Source organism: Peromyscus californicus, unplaced genomic scaffold (assembly GCF_007827085.1).
Source record: "Peromyscus californicus insignis strain IS unplaced genomic scaffold, ASM782708v3 Scaffold_3__1_contigs__length_106647218, whole genome shotgun sequence".
Lineage (NCBI taxonomy): Eukaryota > Metazoa > Chordata > Mammalia > Rodentia > Cricetidae > Peromyscus > Peromyscus californicus.
Window position 1 is genome coordinate 21,928,674 of NW_026294551.1, and position 21,108 is coordinate 21,949,781.

The 21,108-nt window shown below is 45.2% G+C and overlaps 1 protein-coding gene across 4 annotated transcripts in view; it reads left to right on the forward strand.

Annotated features, from left to right (window-relative positions):
• Stat3 (signal transducer and activator of transcription 3) overlaps nucleotides 1-21,108 on the forward strand; it is a 54,986-nt gene that overhangs the window by 25,889 nt on the left and 7,989 nt on the right. For all 4 annotated transcript variants that reach the window (XM_052757160.1, XM_052757162.1, XM_052757159.1 and 1 more), the window contains exons 2-16: nucleotides 2,831-2,981; nucleotides 4,813-4,957; nucleotides 5,530-5,628; nucleotides 7,807-7,902; nucleotides 8,048-8,129; nucleotides 8,435-8,529; nucleotides 8,691-8,842; nucleotides 10,885-11,043; nucleotides 11,133-11,225; nucleotides 11,890-11,949; nucleotides 17,935-17,964; nucleotides 18,054-18,147; nucleotides 18,259-18,306; nucleotides 20,193-20,276; nucleotides 20,950-21,048. In XM_052757160.1, the coding sequence (XP_052613120.1) occupies nucleotides 2,854-2,981; nucleotides 4,813-4,957; nucleotides 5,530-5,628; nucleotides 7,807-7,902; nucleotides 8,048-8,129; nucleotides 8,435-8,529; nucleotides 8,691-8,842; nucleotides 10,885-11,043; nucleotides 11,133-11,225; nucleotides 11,890-11,949; nucleotides 17,935-17,964; nucleotides 18,054-18,147; nucleotides 18,259-18,306; nucleotides 20,193-20,276; nucleotides 20,950-21,048 (1,464 nt within the window). In that variant the 5' untranslated portion in view covers nucleotides 2,831-2,853. The remainder of the gene's footprint in view (nucleotides 1-2,830; nucleotides 2,982-4,812; nucleotides 4,958-5,529; nucleotides 5,629-7,806; nucleotides 7,903-8,047; nucleotides 8,130-8,434; nucleotides 8,530-8,690; nucleotides 8,843-10,884; nucleotides 11,044-11,132; nucleotides 11,226-11,889; nucleotides 11,950-17,934; nucleotides 17,965-18,053; nucleotides 18,148-18,258; nucleotides 18,307-20,192; nucleotides 20,277-20,949; nucleotides 21,049-21,108) is intronic.

Genomic DNA, 21,108 nt, shown 5'->3' on the forward strand with positions numbered 1-21,108 from the left:
AGTACTGGGATTAAAGGTGTGCACTACCACCACCCAGCAAAGTTAGTCATTCTTGACACTTCAGTTTTATGGAAAAAGGCACAAGCCAGTTTCGAGTGTAAGAAAAAGCCCACTTATTATTACCATACTAGCTAAAAACACTCAAATATCAACAATGAAACAAGCTTCTGAGTTACAGACTAGAAATAAGTCAGCTGTGGGCAACAGTATTTTTATATTAGTCTGAAATGTGCACCTGACTGGAGCGTCCATCTGTGACATAGAGTGGGTGCAGCTTTATGGTTTTTATCTTGGGACTGGCTCTGCATTTGTGTCCAAGATAAACCACAAAACAGTCTGTTTTTAGAGTTAATTTATAGCACTGGAATTTACTGTTTCAAGCAGATGACTTGGGACCACAGCCTTTTTTCATAATGTGGGCCCAGAGCAACAGGGTCCTTATTTCCTTGTTTTTAAATAATAGAAGTCAGGTCTTTTTTGTTTGTTTGTTTAGGGTTTTGTTTTGTTTTTGTTTGTTTTTTTTTTTTTTTGAGATGGGATCTCTAGTAGCTCTGACTGGAACTCACTATATAGACCAGGCTGTTCTCGAACTCAGAGATATGACTGCCTCTGCCTCCCAAATACTAGGATTAAAGACATGTACTATCACATCCAGACTATTAAATTTTCTAGTAGCAGCATTAAAAGTAAAAAGAAATGGGCAGAATAATTTTAATAATGTATTTATCCTAACATTTTCAAAATACTATTTCAACGTTGAGATTTGCACATTTTTTTTTTCTCTCTTACTGTTTTCAAATGCAGCATATATGGGTGTAAGTCATCCACATTTCCATTGCTCAGTGGCCACATGTGGTTGGTATCTCCCATGCTGAACAATGGAGTCTTGGGTTTCAATGCAATCCTGGGTAGTGACATTTACATAATTGGCATATAGATTTTATTTTGTTTTCTTTGTGTGCATGCTCATGCATGTATAGGTGTGTGTGTGTGTGTGTGTGTGTGTGTGTGTGTGTGTGTGTAGGTCAGAGGACAACTGTGGAGGTCATTTGTCTCTCATTAGCCTGAAACTTGGCCAAGCAGCTAAGCAGGCTGGAGTAGCTGGCCATTGAACTCCAGGGTTCCTCGGGTCTCTACCTCCTATCTTGCCATCACTGGGGTTATGGGCGCACACCACCACATCCAGCTTTTTATTAACAGGTGAGTTCTGAGAATCCAAACTCAGCTCATCAACACTTATGAGGCAAGCACGTTACCAACTAAGCCATCTTCCCAGCTCCAAATTGGCACTGACTGTATGCAAATCAGGTCCTGAAGAACACAGGACGATAGTAATGCTTTTAACCCATGAGGAGGCTGATTCTGAGGTGGCCTGTGTGGACAAGGATCCTAATAGCTACTTGTTTCTTACTAGGTACACTACACGGAGAGTCACGGTGCTTTAGGCTGGACGTGGGCTGCGGCAGGCTGTGCTTTTATTCCAGCTAGTGTTTGCTGTACTCATACCACTCCCTAATCTCGGGCTCTTACTCATGGCTATTTTTAGATCTTAAGACTACTTGTTCTAGAGAGACATTTTCATGAGTGGTTAACTGAGCTGGTTTCTTCGAGCTGAGCATTTCAGTGGGCTAGTCCCCATCCCAGGGTCTTTTTGCCCCAGATTTAGAATCTTTTTTTTTTTTTTTTAATTCCTTTCATTGAGTGGGCAAATTCCAGGTACCTGCCACTCACCCTTGTAAACCTGCAGCTCTCTGTCCTTCCTCAGCACCAGCCTGCATTTGACTTTAGTGCGGGTTTACTTTGTAGAGCCTCACAGATGGCCTGAATGCAGTGTGGTGTGGGAAGGAACTGACATGTGTTGAACATCTGTTGGGTGCTGTGCTCTTAGTTGAGGGCTTTAGAAATATTACTTCAGTGGCCCTGAGGGGTAGAAGTAATGATCTGCACTTTATAGATGAGGAAATAGAAACCCAGAAGAAAGAAACCATTCAGCTTCACATACCAGTTTGTTAACCTCACTTGCCTCTGGTAGATAATAGGTTTGTTGTTGTTTGGTCATTTTTTTTTAAATTTTTTAGTTTTATTTTATTTTATGTATATGAGTGTTTTTCCCAGATGTGTATATGTATACTGTGTGCCTGTCTAGTGCCCTCAGAGCCAGAAGAGCGTGTCAGCTCCGATCCCCTGGAGCTGGGGTTATGGATGGTTGTGTGCTGCCATGTGGTGTGGGTGCTAGATATTGAAGCTGGGTTCTCTGCAAGAATAACAAGGGCACTACACTGCTGAGCCATATCTCCACCCCTCTAATTTTTTTTTTTTTTTTTGAGAGTAGGTACATAGAGCTCAGGTTAGCCTTGAACTGTCCATCAGAATATCCTTGGAGTGCTGGAATTACAGGCAGGAGCCACTGTGCTTGGCTTGAGAGTGGGTTCTAGAACTTGGAATCATGCCTAATTGCAATTTAAAAGAAACTGTAATACAGTCATGTATGGCAGCTCATGCCTGAAATCTAAGCAGTTAAGAGGCGGAGGTAGGAGATAACAAGGCTAGCCTGAGACTCTATTTCAAAAAATACATGGCCTGGGGATTTACTCAGTGGTGGAGAACTTACATAGCATGTGCGAGGCCCTGGGTTCAATCCTCAGCATGGGGGGGGGGGGGGGTGCGGGGGCAGGGCGGGCAGGGGGAGATGTGGTGGTAGGAATTGTGAATGTGCATGTATTCAAAAAACTACCAAAACCACAAGATCCTTCAAAGCTACTGGGATATTTCCAGATCCCTTATCCTTCACAAGGGCTTGCGGTGAGCATATGTACGTTTTGATTTACAGTTACGCCCCCTGATTGCGGCAGGATGGCCCAATGGAACCAGCTGCAGCAGCTGGACACACGTTACCTGGAGCAGCTGCACCAGCTGTACAGTGACAGCTTCCCCATGGAGCTGCGGCAGTTCCTGGCACCTTGGATTGAGAGTCAAGATTGGTGAGTCCTCCTTGAGACACTCCCTGAACTGGGAGGTTTGGGGTTGAGTTGGGGTATACAACCTTTTCTAGCTTCACATTGTACTAACCTTTCATCAAAGACATGAGTGCAGGTGCTGAGGAAGCTCAGGAGAGCAAAGGGAATTTAGTCCCTTATGTTAACGGCTCTCAGCACATTGAAACAGCTGAAGTCAGGTTTGTGTCTCATTCCCTTGATGAGATCTCTGCATTTTGACTCTCTAGCAGTGAGATAAAGATTTTTTTTTTTTAATCTGAGAATTCTGTCTCAGGTAGGAGTTGGGATCCACCACACACGTGGCTTCCTCTATTGAAGGGGAGATATGGGGTAAGAGAAATAGAGTCATAGGGGAAATGATGCCAGCTATTTGCCTCACTCTACTGTAGTCAGGCTTATATCGATGTGCTCTTCTTTTTCCAGAGTACATACCCTGATTAGTGAAGGGCCAGGGACGGGACAGAGAGCACCCCAGCCGGGCGGTGCTGGCTATGCTAATGAGCACTTATGTATACTAATCTGACCACGGGTTCACTGAGAATTTAAGGCAAAACAACCTTATCTGTCCCTTTTTTTTAAATTCATGTGTATGAATGTACATGTTTGTATAGATGTGTGTGTGTGTGTGTGTGTGTGTGTGAGAGAGAGAGAGAGAGAGAGAGAGAGAGAGAGAGGCACACACATGTGTGGTGTAGGCCAGAGGACAACCTCAAGTTTTATCCTTAGGAATGCCTTCTGAGTCCTTTGAGACAGGGTCTCTCACTGGATTAGGGCTCCCCAATTAGGGCAGATCCTCAGGGATCCTTCTGTCTTGGTCTCCCCAGTGCTGGAATTACAAGCATGTGCTACCATGTCTAGCATTTTTTTTTAAATAGATTTTTTTAAATACAATATATTTTGACTACAGTTTCCCCTCCCCCAGTTCTTCTCAGATCTTCCCCAGTTCCCCTCCCACCCAGGTCCACACCCTTTATCTCTCTCACTAGAACACAAACAGGGCACTAAAAAACAGCAATAAAATAAAATGAGACAAACCGAAACAAACTGGAATAAGATGAAACAAACAAAGCAACAGAAGAAAAGGAGCCAAAGAAAAGCAGAGAGACCTATGCTCGTGCACACACAGAAATCCCGTGAAAACACCATACCAGAAACCATAATAGAGACCTCCAAGGAAAGAATGCCCAGACAAAGCATTTTGAGAGAAGGAACCTCAGACATGCTGTTGAGTTGGTCTGGTGTTTACCACCTGCCGCTGACATGCCCAGCATTTTTATGTGAGTCCTATGGATGGAACTCAGGTCCTCATGGCTTGCAAGGCAACTCCTTTACCGAATGAAGCATATGCCCACCTTTATCTCTCCTTTTTCTGTGTTTGGATATCGCTTGTTTCCGTGTTTATTTATTATTATTGTGTGTGTATGGTGTTTCGGGCACAGTGCGTGGACATGCCACAGTGTGCATGTGGAGGTCAGATGACCGCTTCATGGAGTCAGGTTCTCTGCTTTTACCTTTTCGTAGGTTCCAAGGACTGAACTGAGGTTGTCTGGTTTCCCTGCCAAGCACTTTGATCTAATGAGCCATCCTGTCTTCTTTTTGTTTTTTGGGTTTTTTTTGTTTGTTTGTTTGTTTGGTTTTTTGAGACAGGGTTTCTCTGTGTAGCTTTGGAGCCTATCCTGGAACTCGCTCTGTAGCCTAGGCTGGCCTTGAACTCTTGATTTTCCTGCCTCCACCTCCTTAGAGAGCCATGGTTCCAGCTATGTGCTATCACACCAGGCTTTCCAAATTACTCATGGCACACACTTCCTTTTCCTAGGGCATATGCAGCCAGCAAAGAGTCACATGCCACGTTGGTGTTTCATAATCTCTTGGGTGAGATTGACCAGCAGTATAGCCGATTCCTGCAAGAGTCCAATGTCCTCTATCAGCACAACCTGCGGAGAATCAAGCAGTTCCTACAGGTACAATGGGAAGCTGGGTGGGAGATACTGGCCCCACGGCGTGGGGTGGTGGTGTTCTCTCCCCAAGTATTGCTTTCCTCGCTTGGCTAAATGATGAGATCCTGACTTGTACTCTCAATCAAAGGAGAAGTAATTAGCTCCTTCTCAGTTCCCTGTACACTGGCCCCTGGGTGCCGTTACCGGAAATTCACTTCTCATGTTACGGTTGAAGCAATAAAGCAAGGGCTTAATGTTATTCCATGTTATAATAGCATACTAACAACACCTACTCATCATAGGCTAGACTCTTAGTTTTAAATGTTAAAAGTTTGGCCATTAATTGAGTACTCCTGGGTAAAGTCAGCCACTTCCCTATGAGACCAGATGACATACTGTCTCCGGATGGACTCCTGTGGTTCTGCCACCACTGTGGCCACCATTCCCCTCCCTTTCCTTCCCTATGGATTTCAATCAGATTCTGAAGTCTCTTGTTTCATGGAGGCTCTGCAGAAGTGAGTTTTAAGTTAGCCAGGTTCAGTCCATTCCTCCTTAGCCGGCTCCAGTGTTCCACTCTCCGTCTGTCTTACTTACAGAGCAGGTATCTTGAGAAGCCGATGGAAATTGCCCGGATCGTGGCCCGATGCCTGTGGGAAGAGTCTCGCCTCCTCCAGACGGCCGCCACTGCAGCCCAGGTGAGACCTAGAAGAAACCAAGTGCAGAGTGGGGACCTTGGGAAGCAAGCAACAGTGAAATCGTAGTGGTGTAATATGGCTGAAGAGGAAACATGGGACTAGATCAAAGCCTTACCTATACACTGAAAATGACAAAAAAAAAAAAAAAAAAAAAAAAAATTCACACAAGCCCCTCCATCCCACCCCCAACCAACAGGGCTACTGTAACCGAGGGTGAACTTGAACTCTGATTCTCCTGTCTCCTCCTGAGTGGTTAACGATGCACACACCATTTCCTGTGTATGTGGTGCTAGGGACAGAAGCAGGGCTTTGTGCATGTCAGACTGGCACTGGAAGTGTGTCCCCAGCCCTGGAGTTTGGTTGCTGTTCAGTTAGAGTCTTGCTGTGTAGAACTGACTTCTTGTTTGGGATGTCTTCCTGTCTCTGCCACCCAGGTGCTGGCATTACTGGTGGATGCCACCACACTTCCCACACGCCTTTTTCTTGTTTTCATTTTCAGACGGAGTCACATTCTGTAGCCCATGCTGGCCTAGAACTCACTATGTGAGCTGGGCTGTCTCAGACTCATGGCAATCCTGCTTCAGTTTCCCTAGATGCTGAGATTTCAGGCATGGGCCCCCATGCTCTACTTGCATTTGAGACAGTCTCAATACTTAGCCCAGTGTGGTAAACTCTAGATCCTCCTGCCTCAGCCTCCCAAGTGCTGGTATTAAATATGTGAACCACCATGCCTGGCCCACAGGAACTTCCTAATGCCTGACCCCTGAATTAGAACTTAGGAGTCTACAGAGCACACCTCCCTAGCCATCGGTATGGAGCTTGAGAGACCCTAGACCACTTCTGGCTTCTAGAATTGCTTCTAGAGACTAGGCTTTCATTCCTGCCCCAGGCAAGTTTAGGAACTAGGGGAGGGGAGAGGCGCAGCTTTGGGGCTGGGCCCTTTCAAAGTCTCTGTCTATGGTACTTCTTTGCATCTTATCAGTCAGAGTTGTTCCCGTAATGGAGAGAAATGTAGGGGTTGGGCTGTTTCCCCAAGTCTTCTAAGTGGTTTGTATTCTATGTTTTGAGCAGCCAGGAGAAATGGGAAAATTGTCTCTCTAAAATTGGCCTGTTCAGTCCTACTTTGGAGACTTGTGGCAGTAGTGGAGAGAACAGACTGGAAATGAGAGATCTTAGAAGCAAATAATGGGGCTGGAGAGCTGGCTTGGTGGTTAAGAACACTTTCTGCTTTTGAAGCAGACCTGGGTTTAGTTTCCAACACTCACGAGGTGGCTCACAACCATCCATAACTCCAGTTCCAGGGAATCCAACGCCCATTTCAGACTTCAGTAGGCCCCGGGCACCCATGAGGTGCATGTACATACATGCTGGCAAATTACTCATACACATAAAATAAGTAAATAAACCTAAAGAACAGGAAACAAAATAAAATAGAAGTAAAAAGCAGCAGTTTCAGCCTGATTTGAGCCCTGACTGTGTGATAGATGTGAGCCATTAGAGTGTAGACTCAGGGTGTAAGCATTTCTAGCTTGGAAAACTGGATGGATAACATCTCTCCTGGCTCTGCTTTCTCCAAGATTGCTATCTTTATCCCTGGGCCACTGTCAAGAGTGCTGTCTTGTTTTTGTAGCTTTTACTTGTCTTTTCTGTCATCAGACGCCTCTTTCGGTTCCTTGCAAAGTCTGTCGTTTTACGTCTCACGTCCTAACTGACTTTCTCAGGGCAGCAGCCTCTCCTCCATGGCAGAAGCTGTGGAAACACGGTTTTGAAAATCCTTGGGAAATGATTTTTTTTTCATGGCGATATATTGCACTGAGCTGTCATCAGCTATTCTGAATTTATTTATTAACTAGCATAATCTCTACTACTGAGCTATACCCCACATTCTTTCTGGATTTTTTTTTAATTAATTTTTTTGACACTTTACCCATGAGCTGCTTGAAGAATGGGACAATGTCTTAGTTCAACATGTGGGCTCCTAGTTTAATGCAGAGAGTGGGCTTGCAGTGTTTCCTGCTGGTAAAAGCCAGTGACACAGATTGAACAACACAAGGGTTTTTCCCAGCACCCTCCCCTCTTGCATCACTGCCCATTTCCCAACAGGGCAGGTAATAGGATGGGATGGTAATCAGATGACAGATTTTCATGAATTCATGTGTTGTTAATCCTTTTTGGCAGCAAGGAGGCCAGGCCAACCACCCAACAGCTGCTGTGGTGACGGAGAAGCAGCAGATGCTGGAGCAGCATCTTCAGGATGTCCGGAAGCGTGTGCAGGTGACCAGGCCTCACCCAGGGAGCCTCGCTCGGGCTGTGGAGTGTGGTCCTGCATGCACATTTTCAATATCTTCAAAGCTTTCTTTTCCCTCTCCTGAAGGGAACCTCTTTTTTACTTCTGTTTTTGGTTTGTTTGTTTAAACAGGATCTAGAACAGAAAATGAAAGTGGTAGAGAATCTCCAGGACGACTTTGACTTCAACTATAAAACCCTCAAGAGTCAAGGAGGCAAGTGAACGTTAGAGACGTAAAAATCTGCTGAGAGCTAGGCTGTGTCTCTGAGTTTCAGGACCTGACTTCACTCATGTGACTGCACAGCAGGAGAAGCGGGAGCTTCTGGCACGTCGTAGGACAACCTTTTGTTTGTCCTTGAGATGGGATTTGACCATGTAGCTCAGGATAGCCCTTGAGCCTGTGCCATCTTACCTCAGCTCTCCAAGTAGCAGGGACTGCATGTGCACACAGGGTTTGGAGCCTCATTGAGAAGGTTGCGAGCATTCCCCCTGGTCAAGGCATCTTTCCTCCCCCATCAGACATGCAGGATCTGAATGGAAACAACCAGTCTGTGACCAGGCAGAAGATGCAGCAGCTGGAACAGATGCTCACGGCGCTGGACCAGATGCGGAGAGTAAGCTTTCTGGACAGCTTCCTGGGGCTACCCCAGCACCACACGCCTGCTGTGGGAAGACTTGACTGGGTTCTAACGGGTTCCCTCTCTGGAACTGACTAGAGAACATGGTTAGACAGAGTCTGGGGAAATGTCTTTTGACTGTTTTGATTTCCAAACAGAGCATTGTGAGTGAGCTGGCGGGGCTTTTGTCGGCAATGGAGTACGTGCAGAAAACACTCACAGACGAGGAACTGGCTGACTGGAAGAGGCGGCAGCAGATCGCGTGCATTGGAGGCCCTCCCAACATCTGCCTGGATCGCCTGGAAAACTGGTAAGAGTTGGAAAGAAGGCTTGTTTTCCTTCTAAAGAGCTGGGTTCAGTCACAGGCCTTCAGAGGGGGGCTACCTTGTTCATGCATTCGTTTTTCCTTTTTGTTGCTGGGGGGGGGGGGCGGGCGACGACACCCAACCCTTGGACATGTGCTAGACAAATGTTCTAGAACCATTGAACTGAACTACACTCCTAGCCCTGGATACTCTATTGATAAGACGGGCACTTTTTTTTTCTTCTTTCACTTTGAGAAAGAATCTCACTGACTGCATAGGCCAGCCTCAAACCCACTCACTATATAGCCCGGCTCACCTTGAACTTGCAATCCTCCTGCCTCAGCTTCTTAAGCATCTGGGATTTTAGGCATGAATCACCATTCCTGCCATAAGGTAGCTTCTTTTATACACTCAAATTTAGTCCAAGAGTTAAAATCATTAACTAATTTTAACAAATTTTTAATTAAAAAAATGCTTAAATCACTAATTTTAAATATATTTGACTTTTAAATTTAAATAATTCTTTTAGTTGTATTTAACACTAAATTCTCTATTTTAGTTACTTTAATAATTTAAAACATTATATATTCTTTGTAAAGGAGGAAAAAGTTGAAGTATATGAAATTAATACAATGAAAGAAAAAATTCAAATCCATTGAGTGGTACCAGCGAGTCACCAGACTTTGTGACAATCATTTCTGTAGACATCTGTCGTGAATACACATGTGATCTAGAAATCCAGTTTCAGGTGGCAGCTGCTCCGTCTCCTGCCTTCCTTTGCTGCGATGGGAAGGATGGCTCACGTGGCCTTGTGCACGCAAGGCGAGTGCTCGGCCCCGAGCTCTCCCCATGCCCCGGTTTGTTCTCATGTGCTCATCTGTTATCTGCTCTTTTCCTAATACTGTCGTCTAGCGTGGTGAGCAGGGCCTCATAGCGAGCGTGCCCCACCACCTTAAACTAGAAGAAGCTTGGCAGGATAGGGAACCCCGCGCCATGGAGCACGAAACTGGACATTCAGGAAAAGTCCACATGACAAGCCCATCTGTGTCGTCACCAACACTGAGTGCTGTTCATTTCCTGAAAGCAGTTTGTAGAGCTTCCTGATCAGGGCTCCAAGAAGTTAAGTTCTGGGAGATGCCAGAAAGGACGGGTCAGGAGCTCAGATCCCTGCAGCTGTCCACCATTCACCTTCTGCCTTTTATTAAACTGGTGATAAACCATAAAGGAGAGACATTAGATGTAAAAAGAAAGATACTAATATTCCCTATTCTTGGAGGTAGAATCAATCAGCTTTGTCTCTCTTTCTGCCCACTTTTTCTTTCTTTATAATTTTTTTTTTTTAAATATAACCCTGGCTGTCCTGGAACTCATTCACTCTGTAGACCAGGCTGGCCTCAAACTCACAGAAATCTGCCTGCTTCTGCATCCCAGCTGCTGGGATTAAAGGCAGGTACCACCATGTCTGACTTTTCTAGTTGACTTTTTAAATTTTGACATATCATGGTATATCTTTATGATTCATCAAAGAAGAACATTGACTGGGTTCTTGATGAGGCTCAACCCTTTGTCTTCTCTTTCAAGAAGCACTAAGGCCCAGCATGGTGAAGGGACCTGGCCATGCTTGTGCAGATCGTGAATGGCAGTGCTGGCTCAAGCCCACTTCGTGTCCTTTGCCTTCCAGTGTCATGTTTTAATACCTAGACAGCCTAGGATGGGGAAAGTGAGCACAAGTGTTCTTCATATTTGGTCTTGAATTCATTCACAATCTGGTGACAACTCCATTAATGCCTCCTAGTGGTGTAAGCCTTGACCCTTCTTCACTCAACTATATGCTTCAAATTGTTGAAGTGGCCAATCTTATGCTCTGTGTATTCCCTTTCATTATTTTAGGGCCTTTTCTCCCTAGACAGGTCTCACTGCACAGCTCAGGCTGGCCTTGCAGTCACTATGCAGCCCAGACTCAAGGGCCCTTTGCTTCAGTCTCCTGAGTGCTGGGGTTACAGCTAGGCAACAGAGGTAACTGGGAACCACCTTTCGTTATTGGCAGGATAACTTCATTAGCAGAATCTCAACTTCAGACCCGCCAACAAATTAAGAAACTGGAGGAGTTGCAGCAAAAAGTGTCCTACAAGGGGGACCCTATTGTGCAGCACCGGCCAATGCTGGAGGAGAGGATCGTGGAGCTGTTCAGAAACTTAATGAAGAGGTAACCTTAAAAGGCTGAGGTTCAGAAGCAAGGAACAGGAAGAAGCCTGGTCTCCACAGCAGGTGACGTGCTGTCCTTTCCCCTTCTAGTGCCTTCGTGGTGGAGCGACAACCCTGCATGCCGATGCACCCTGACCGGCCCTTGGTCATCAAGACCGGTGTCCAGTTCACTACTAAAGTCAGGTGGGCCCCAGTCTTTACACTTTGGTGGAGCTTTTATTGATGTCCAGTCCTCTTCCTTGAGTATTTCAAGGGGAGGAGGAAGGCTCTGTGATAGGAGAGCTGAGGTGGGAGGTAAAGCCCACTCCTTGAATCAGAACAAATGTGGAGGGCTGTCCTGCACTATGAAATCTCCTTTAGAAACAGAGCTGTGTTGGGTTTTGTACTTAACGGAAGGAACGCCAGCTGCAGAGAGAGCGTGTTCGTGCAGTGTTTCTCATTAAATGCTTTTTATTATCCTTCTGTGAGTCTTACAGCTTGGTTCACATTCTTAGGCATTTTCAATACTTCTTGGTTGAAGGGTCAACATTCAGCTTTAGTGTCAAAGATGACTCTGGGTGGAGCTAGAATTTGGGCTTGTAAATATATTGATTGATTGATCGGTTAAATCTAGACAGGGTTTCTCTGTATAACCTAGAACTTGCTGTCCTAGAATTCACTTTGTAGTCCAGGCTGGCCTTGAACTCGGATCCACCTGCCTCTGCATCCTGAGTGCTGGGATCAAAGGCGTGCACCAGCAATATATTTACTTCTTAGGAATTGAAGTATTAAGGGGTTTTATATTTTTTTAAACTAGAGATCATGGTAGGAAGCCTACTAACTTTCCTTGACTATATGTTTTTAATAGGTTGTTGGTCAAATTTCCCGAGTTGAATTATCAGCTTAAAATTAAAGTCTGCATTGACAAGTAAGTATTCTTTATTATTTTAAAACCATTTTTAACTTTGAATATATTTTGATCAAATTCTTCCCCTCCCCTAAGTATATCCAGAGCCGTTCCTCCTCCCTACCCATCCAACTTTTAAGTTCTTTCTCAAAAAAGCAAACCCCAACCCCCAAAGCCTACAAAACAAAGTACAGCAACACCTCAAAAGAAACAAAGCAAACCAAACCATGTAACAAGATAAAACAAAACCATTACATGGGAGTTGGACAAACCAGCAGAAAGAAAAGGGCCCAAGAGAAGGCACAGGAGTCAGAGAGCCACTTGTTCGCACACTCAGGAATCCCTTAAAAACACTAACCTGGAAGCCATAATATGCACTCAGAGGAGCTGGTGCAGCCCCCTGCAGGCCCTGTGCTGCTGCTGCAGTCTCTGTGAGCTCATAGGAGCTCTGCTTGTGTTGATTCAGAGGGCCTTGCTCTCCTGGTGTCCTCCATCCCTCTTACACTCTTTCCACCTCCTCTTCCATGGGGTTCCCTGAGCTCTGAGGGGAGGGATTTGATGGGGCCATCCTGTTTAGGGCTGAGTGTTCCAAGGTCTTTCACACTCTGTATGATTTCTGGCTCTGGGTCTCTGTATTTGTTCCCATCTGCTGCATGAGGAAATTTCTCTGATGATGGTTGAACAAGGCACTGATCTACGAGTGTAGCAGAATATTATTAGGAGTCATTTTATCACTACATTTCCTTTTTTTGGGGGGGGGTGTTTCAAGACAGGGTTTCTCTGTGTAGCTTTGGCACCTTTCCTGGAACTCACTCTGTAGCCCAGGCTCGCCTTGAACTCACAGAGATCTGCCTGCCTCTGCTGCCTGTATGCTGGGATCAAAGGCGTGTGCCACCACCGCCTGGCTTTTTTTTTTTTTTCCTTTTCCTTTTTTTAAAGACTTTTTTTAGACTTTATTATTTGGTTTTACCCTAGGTTCTTGAGCTATATAGTTCTTGGGCTATCAGGTTCTTGGTCACCCAAGTGTTGTTGGGTATGGTTCTATCTCATGGAGTGGACCTTAAGTCAGATCAGTTATTGGCTGGTTACTCCCACAAGCTTTGTGCCACCATTGCCCTAGCATATCATCTTACGGGCAGGACACCGTTGTAGATAAAGGGTTTGTGGCTGGCTTGATATTCACATTTCTCTTTTGGCAGCGTGCAGAGTACTTCCTCTAACAAAGACGCTGGCAGGTAGGGGTGAAGGCTCTATGTAGGCACCCGCTCGACAGCTCCAGGTTCACTGAGTTGTGTAGGTGTTGTCTGCAGCAGTGGGGCCTGGCTGTCAGTTTATAGCGAGCAACATGTAGTCTCAGCAGCAGCCTGGGTTGTTTGGAATTCCCATGAGGTCCCTTTGGCCAACAACTCAATTAGATGTAACCCAATCCCAGTACTGGAAGCTTCATTTGGTGACAAGAGATGGCCAGGTGGGACTCTGTCTCTTCCATTATTTGGAGATTTCATTGAGGTTGCCTTCATATATGTGTATATATTAGGAGGTTTCTACTATATTAGATTTCCATGCTATCCCATAAATGCCCCTTAAGTTTAACTGTCTTTCCCCATATTCCCTTTCATCCACTACCCACCCCCCGTCCCCTCCCTTGATCCTCCCTTATAGACCCTCCCCATCCATAAATATTCATTCTATTCATTCTATCCCCCCCTTTTTGTGTTTTGTTTTTGGTTTTTTTTTTTTTTTTTTTTTTTGGTTTTTCGAGACAGGGTTTCTCTGTGTAGCTTTGCGCCTTTTCCTAGAACTCACTTGGTAGCCCAGGCTGGCCTCAAACTCACAGAGATCCGCCTGGCTCTGCCTCCCGAGTGCTGGGATTAAAGGTGTGCGCCACCACCGCCCGGCTTGTTTTGTTTTTTTGAGACAGGGTTTCCCTGTGTAGCCCTGGCTGTCCTGGAACTCACTCTATAGACCAGGCTGGCCTGGAACTCAGAGATCTGCCTGCCTCTGCCTCCCATGTGCTGGGATTAAAGGTGTGTGCCATCACCACCCAGCCTATTTCCCTTTCCTAATGAGATCTATCTGTCCCCTCTAGCCCCTTACTCTGTACCTACACTCTGTGGTTCTATGGATTGTAGCGTGGTTATCATTGATTTAACAGCTAATATCCACATATAAGTGAATACACACCATATTTGTCTTTTTGGGTCTGGGATACCTCACTCAGGATGATTTTTTTCTAGTTCCATCCATTTGTCTGCAAATTTCATCCTGTCATTTTCTTTTTAAATGACTGAGTAATATTCCATTGTGTAAATATACCATATTTTCCTTATCCATTCTTCTGTTGAGGGACATCTAGGTTATTTCTAATTTCTTGTTGTTATAAAGAGAGCAGCAGTGAACGTGGTTGAGCAAGAGTCTCTGTGGTAGGATGAAGCATCCTTTGGGTGGATGTCCAAGAATGGTAAAGCTGGATCTTGAGGTAGATTGACTCCCCTCTTCCTGAGGAACTGGCGCCCTGATTTCTGTAGTGTCTGAGTTTGCACTCCCCCAGCCATGGAGGAGGTTCTTCTTACCTCACCAGCGTGAGCTGTCACTTGCTTTGTTGATCTTAGTCATTCTGACAGGTGTAAGATGGTATCTCAAAGTACTTTTGATTTGCATTTCCCTGATGGCCAAGGATGGTGAACTTTTTTTTAAGTGTTTCCCAGCCATTTGAATCTCCTCTATTGAGAATTCTTTGCTTAGATCTATACCCCATTTTTAAAATTGGGTTATTTGTTTTCTTGATATCTAGTTTCTTGAGTTCTTCATATATTATAGCTCTTAGCCCTCTATCAAATGTGTAGTTGATACAAATCTTTTCTCATTCTGTAGGCTGCCATGACAAGTAAATATTCTTAAACTTAGCTCTTATTTGCAAATGAGGGATGGAAAAACAGGAACTTTGACAGACATTTGACTTCAGAGATGTCTCCATTCAGGGATCTTTGTTTTGTAAACAATTGTGTTCAAAAACCTTTCAGAGACTCATCAATTTGCCTCAAATGTGAAAATAAAAAAGACTTGGAAGTATATACAATATTAGAGCACTTCCCTAGCATGTATAAGGCCCTGGGTTCAACACCCATCCTGCAAAATAAAGACGTAGCCTAGAGGTGATGGGGCACACCTTTAATTTCAACAGGAGGCAGAGGCAGGTGGATCTCTGTGAGTTCAAGGTTAGCCAGGGCTACACAGAATAACCCTATCTTGAAAAACAAAAGGGAAAAAAGAAAAAGAAAGATGTAAATAAATAAATCAGACTTGCCAAGTTATATCACAGTTGAAAAAAGTAAGCAAAGATAGCAAGATAATTTATTTTCTGCGTGCATGCGTGCGTGCGTGCGTGTGTTGTATGTGTGTAGAGCAGAAGTAGATATGAAGTGTCTTCCTGTATCACTGTTCACCTTATTTTTTAAGACAGGATCCCTCGCTGGACTTGGAGCTCACTCACTGGCTAGGCTGGCTGGTCAGCAAGCCTGGCATGTAGCCCCCAGCACTGGGGCTACAGACACTGCTGCACCCAGATTTTATGTAATGCTGAGGATCCAAACTAGGGTTCTCATGCCATGCAGCAAGCATGCTGCCACTGAGCCACCTCCCCATCCCCGTGTCCATTCCTAAGTGTACAGTTCAGTAGCATTGGACAGTCACACTGCTAAGCAGCGGGTCTCCAGAATACGGTCACTTTGCAAACCTGAAGTGTTGTCCAGAACAGCTACTCTCCTTTCCTTTAGTATCTGACACTCACTACTTAGTTCCAAAAGAGCTTTTTATATAAATAAAACTAATAGGAGGCTTGGGTATAGGAAGCTGCCTTGCCAGATATTAAAACACGTTACAGAGTTCCAGTTGTTAAATGGGTGTGTTACTAGGACAAGAATGTGTTGATTGATCATTGTAACAAAATCTGCAGTCTAGAAATAGACTGGAGATTAATATAAGAGGTCAGTACATGTTAAAAGGGGTCTCATGAGGTAGAGAGGGCAAAGTGCTCAGTGAGTGGCAGTGGGACAGCTTGGTGTAGATTGGAGTGAAAGGTGAGGGTTTTCTTTTATGGACCATTTTCATAAACTCCAGGCATACTTACTATATTTACATGTTAGCAAAAGCACCCATAGAACACAAGTGCATAGTGTCACAGTGGCACAGAAAAGTGACGACACCACCACTTCAAAAGAAATTCTGACGGTGGTCTAAAGTAAACCATGGACCTACCCTATGACACAGCCATTTCACTCACAGGTGTTAACACAAGAGCAATGAAAAATACACGTGCGTGCCCACTAACAGGAATGAATGAACAGTTTGCACTCTGCCATACAATGGAATACTGTTCACCATCGAAGCATAGGAACTATTTTTTAGTTATTTATTTTTTATTTTATGTACATTAGTGTTTTGGTGCATGTATATCTGTGTAAGGGTGTTGGATCCCCTGGAGCTGGAGTTACAGACAGTTGTGAGTTGCTATGTGGATGCTGGGAATTGACCCTGAGTTCTCTGGAAGAACAGCCAGTACTTTTAACCTTTGAACTATCTCTCCAGCCCCATGAAAGGAACTACTGATAGTTGTAAAACATGAATAAATCTTCAAAGTATTTATGTTGAGTGAAGGAAACCAGGTCTCCTCCCAAAAGAGTGCATATTTTATGTTTGCATGTATATATTTCTAAAAATGCAAATAAATCTGTAGTGATAGAAAATGCAATAATGTTCTGGGGCCAGGGTGGAGTGGAGTATGGGGTTGGGGTATGTTACAAATGAGTTTGGGGGTGGTGGATATGTTCTGGATTATGCTGATGGTTTCGTTGGTGTGTGTAGCATTTATAAATCAGCCCCATAGGTTGTACATTTTAGATTGTGCAATGTATTGGTTATGAATTATAAATAAAAACTAATACAAAAAGGGTATATAAAAAAGAGAGAGATGATTCAGACATGAGGGAGAGCTGATAATTGGCTTGAAAATGTTATACCTAGAAAGATAGAATGTTTTAAAGCTGATCAATTTATTCTACAAACCCACAAGAAGGTTCTATGTGTAAGTAAGTATATAGCAATCGAGAAACAGTTTTATTTATTTATTTGTTTGTTTTTCGAGACAAGGTTTCTCTGTGTAGCCCTTGCTGTTCTGGAACTAACTCTGTAGACTAGACTTGTCTTGAACTCACAGAGATCTGCGTGCCTCTGCCCACTGAGTGCTGGAATTAAAGGCGGGCACCACCATGCCTAACTGAGAAGAACTTTTAAAATAGTACTCTAAAAAGAAGATAAAAATAGAACTATCATAATATAAAAAGATGGAATAGCAGGGACAGAGGTAGCAGTGGTTACATGGGGACAGCGTTTCCAGCCACGTCATGGGAGGTGTTGAGAGTTGTTGGTCACAACAGACCTTTACAGAAAATCCAGCGTGGCTTGGATAATGAGGAAATTTGCCACCTGTATAACTGGAAGTGCAGTTGGGCAAGTACCTGAGATGAGGTCAGTGACTCAGAGGTGTCTTCAGGACATCCCTAGTGTACACCTGTAGACTGGGGTTCCCTTCCACGCTGCTCTGTGGCTGCTAGTAGCAGTTAACAAAGGCCATACGCCTTCTCACATACATCTGTGGAGCAGAACAGCCTAGGACACCATTCCCTCCTTGGTCTGATTAAGACAAGGTGGACTGCGGCCTCACTGCTCTGTGTTTCCTCTGTTCTGATGAATGTAGTGATCAGGGTTCCTCGGAGGTAGAGATGGGCTCTGCCATCCCATGCTGAGCAGGATGGAGAGTTCTTAGGAAAGGTAAAGAAGCTATGGGGTAGACACCCAACTGAGGCTACTGCTTAAGTACATACAGAGTTTTATTTCATCCCTAAAACATAACTGGACAGCTAAAGGCATTTCCCATTGAAGTAGGTTCTGGAAAGAAATGGGGTTGATGACTTCCACTTTGTTAACCTTCCTCTGTGTTCTTGACAGAGATTCTGGGGATGTTGCCGCTCTCAGAGGGTGAGTCCCGCCTCCTTTGTTCTGTTTCATCCAGCTTTATCCTCTGGCTGCTCAGTCACTCGTGTGTTGGTTTTTCTCCCATGATTCAGATCTCGGAAATTTAACATTCTGGGCACAAACACGAAGGTGATGAACATGGAAGAGTCCAACAACGGCAGCCTGTCTGCGGAGTTCAAGCACTTGGTGGGTCGTGGGCGGTGCTCCCGGGAAGGTGCTCCCCTGCACAGAGGGCAATGGCAGAGCAAGAGCTAGTGACAGCCACACATGACACTTGGCTTTTTTCCTTTCTTCCAGACCCTGAGGGAGCAGAGATGTGGGAATGGGGGCCGTGCCAATTGTGATGTAAGTTTTGTTCAGGCTAAAAACTGTCCGGGAGTGTTTTCTTTAAGGAAAAGAGAGAAAGAGCTCTCCACCTGGCCCAGAATTAAAGACCTTAACCTGCTATTTCAGCTACTCTTATTTAGAAACGTCGCTCTGGGCCAGTGTGACATGCTTAGAAGTCACAGGTGCTGTGGAGTTCTCGAAGAGGAGCACTTCCCTGAGAGTTGGGGAGTTGGCCCCCCTTTCAGCAGTGGGAAGTCCCTTGTTGAGCTGTTACCCACACCCATTTGGTAGAAAAGTTTCCACCTTGCCTGGGGCTTCCCAAAGTCCCTTGCCACCACCTGCCAGCTGGCTCCGTTTTCAGGGCCTTGGTGAGGTGGAAAGCAAGTCAGAGTTAAACTTAAGAAAACAGAGCACACACACACACACACACACATACACACACGCACACACACACACGCACACACACACACGCACACACACATACACACACACACCCTACACACACACATACACACACACACCCTACACACACACACACACACATACACACACACATACACACACACACCCTACACACACACACACACACATACACACACACATACACAACCCCAGCATTCAGGAGCTGAGACAGGGGGATCATGAGTTTGAGATTATTCTGTCCTTCAGCACACACATAGAAGAACTGGAATTTCATTCCTGAGAATTCATTCCTTAGTAATTCCTGTACAAAGCGAGAGGCTGCACTGCACCGCCTGCTCGTGGCAGGAAAGGTTGTTACAATCACTTTGGGAAGCAGTTCAGCATTATAAAATGAGCATCCCCTGTGAACCAGTAGTCCCGGTCCCAGGATTATCACTAGAGAAACCTTTGCATGTGTGCAGCAAGGACAAGGACATGATCACAGCCACCAAGTACTCTCCAAACAGCCCAGATCTGAGAGCCCTTAGGGAGACAGGAATGTGGTGTAGTCACAGCGGAATATTCTACACTGTGATAGAAGAAGTGGGGCCTGCACGTGACCACAGACCCACCTCACACCGGGGGTAGGGGGGGGGCAACAGCTGGAACATACTAACAGTAGGATCACACATGTGTGGGGTTCACAGATACCCCATGTAAAATGCACATGCTTGGAGAAACAACCATGAACATGGTTAGGAGGAGCTAGGAAACAATAGAGCCACAAGACACAGCAGTACTGTGTAAGGAAGGGGAAAAAATCACCTGGGGAATTTCAGTGGTAATGGCTTGTCCTTAAACTGGATGGTGATGTAGGCTATGGCTCAGTGGTGGGGTGTGCTTAACCTGCATGAGACACAGAGTTTACCCCCAGTATGGATGGAAGAAAGGAGGGAGAGAGAAAAGGAGGAAGAGAAGAAATTCAAATAAACCTGCCTGCCTGCCTGCCTCCCTCTCTCCCTCCCCCCTCCTTCCCTCCCTTCCTCCCTTCCTGTCTGTGTTTGTATATGGACACCCATGTGCCATGGTGTGCATGTGGAGGTCAAAGGACTACTTGCAGGACTTTTTTCCTTTCACTGTGTGGGTCTCAGGGATTAAACTCAGGTTATCAGGCCAACGCCCTTGCCCACTGAGCCATCTTGCTGGTCCCCAAATGATAAATAAGCGGGGTGGTGTATCCTTGCATATCCATTGCTTTGTTGTTCTTTGTGCCTTGAATCTGTATATTATAAAATATGATTATTTATTATGTAATACATTCTAAAAGATCAGGTTTGAGGATCCTGCCCTTGAGGATCTTTGTGTTGAAGAGAGAAGGTACAGAGCTGTGTCCCTGACACTGTCCACAGCCACCTTATCAGTGTAGTGAGGCCATAGCACATGGCTGTCCTCTGCTGCTGAGAACTCAGCCATTCTCTGAAGAAGTGGCTTTGCTGTTGCAGGCCTCCTTGATTGTGACTGAGGAGCTGCATCTGATCACCTTCGAGACTGAGGTGTACCACCAAGGCCTCAAGATTGACCTAGAGGTGAGTTCTGCACAGAGCCAGCCCGTGCATGTGCAGGGCGACAGGACAAACTGTCTGGTGGCATGTGACTGTTTGCTAAGCCTGTGTTTAGTTTTCACTGTCTATCTCTGAAAGTCCTTGATAGCCATCCACTGAGAAGAAAGTGTTGCTTGAGCACATGAATTGGAAATCTGTCTTACTGACTGCTTAGAATCAATTTGATAAAGTTTGGGCAAGTGAATCTTAGTAGCCACCATTTCAGTATGCAGAAAGTCATGGCATTTAGATCTTGTTTTCCAGCCTTGATCTTATTACATTAGATCTGGAAAAACAGGAATCCTCATGTTTGATTTCTAACACCTCAAGTTCATGGAAAGATATAGATAGATACTTTGCATTTTAGAGATTGCCTTCCAGGTCTCTGGAAAGTCAGGGCTGGGGGACTAGCTTTGAGCCAGTTACGTTTCATAAGTCACTGGTTGTATTCAGACGTCAGCAAGTCCTGCTGCCCAGGCTGATCACTCTTCTCCTCTGGTGCTGAGCTGCTTCAGTCACGCTCCTGCTTAGAGCTGGCATCTGGTGTGGCATGACTTTTCATTCTAGCCTGTGGAGGTACAGGTGAAGAGGCTTTTGGAGCTGTGAGAGCCCAGCTGTCTTGCTAAGTCACCCCCCACCTGTCCCCCATACTCTACAGACCCACTCTTTGCCAGTTGTGGTGATCTCCAATATCTGTCAGATGCCAAATGCCTGGGCATCCATCCTGTGGTATAACATGCTGACCAACAACCCCAAGGTGAGTCCCCTAACACCCTCTCTGAAATCCCTGAGTCCTTGCGCCTTCTCAGGGCCTGGT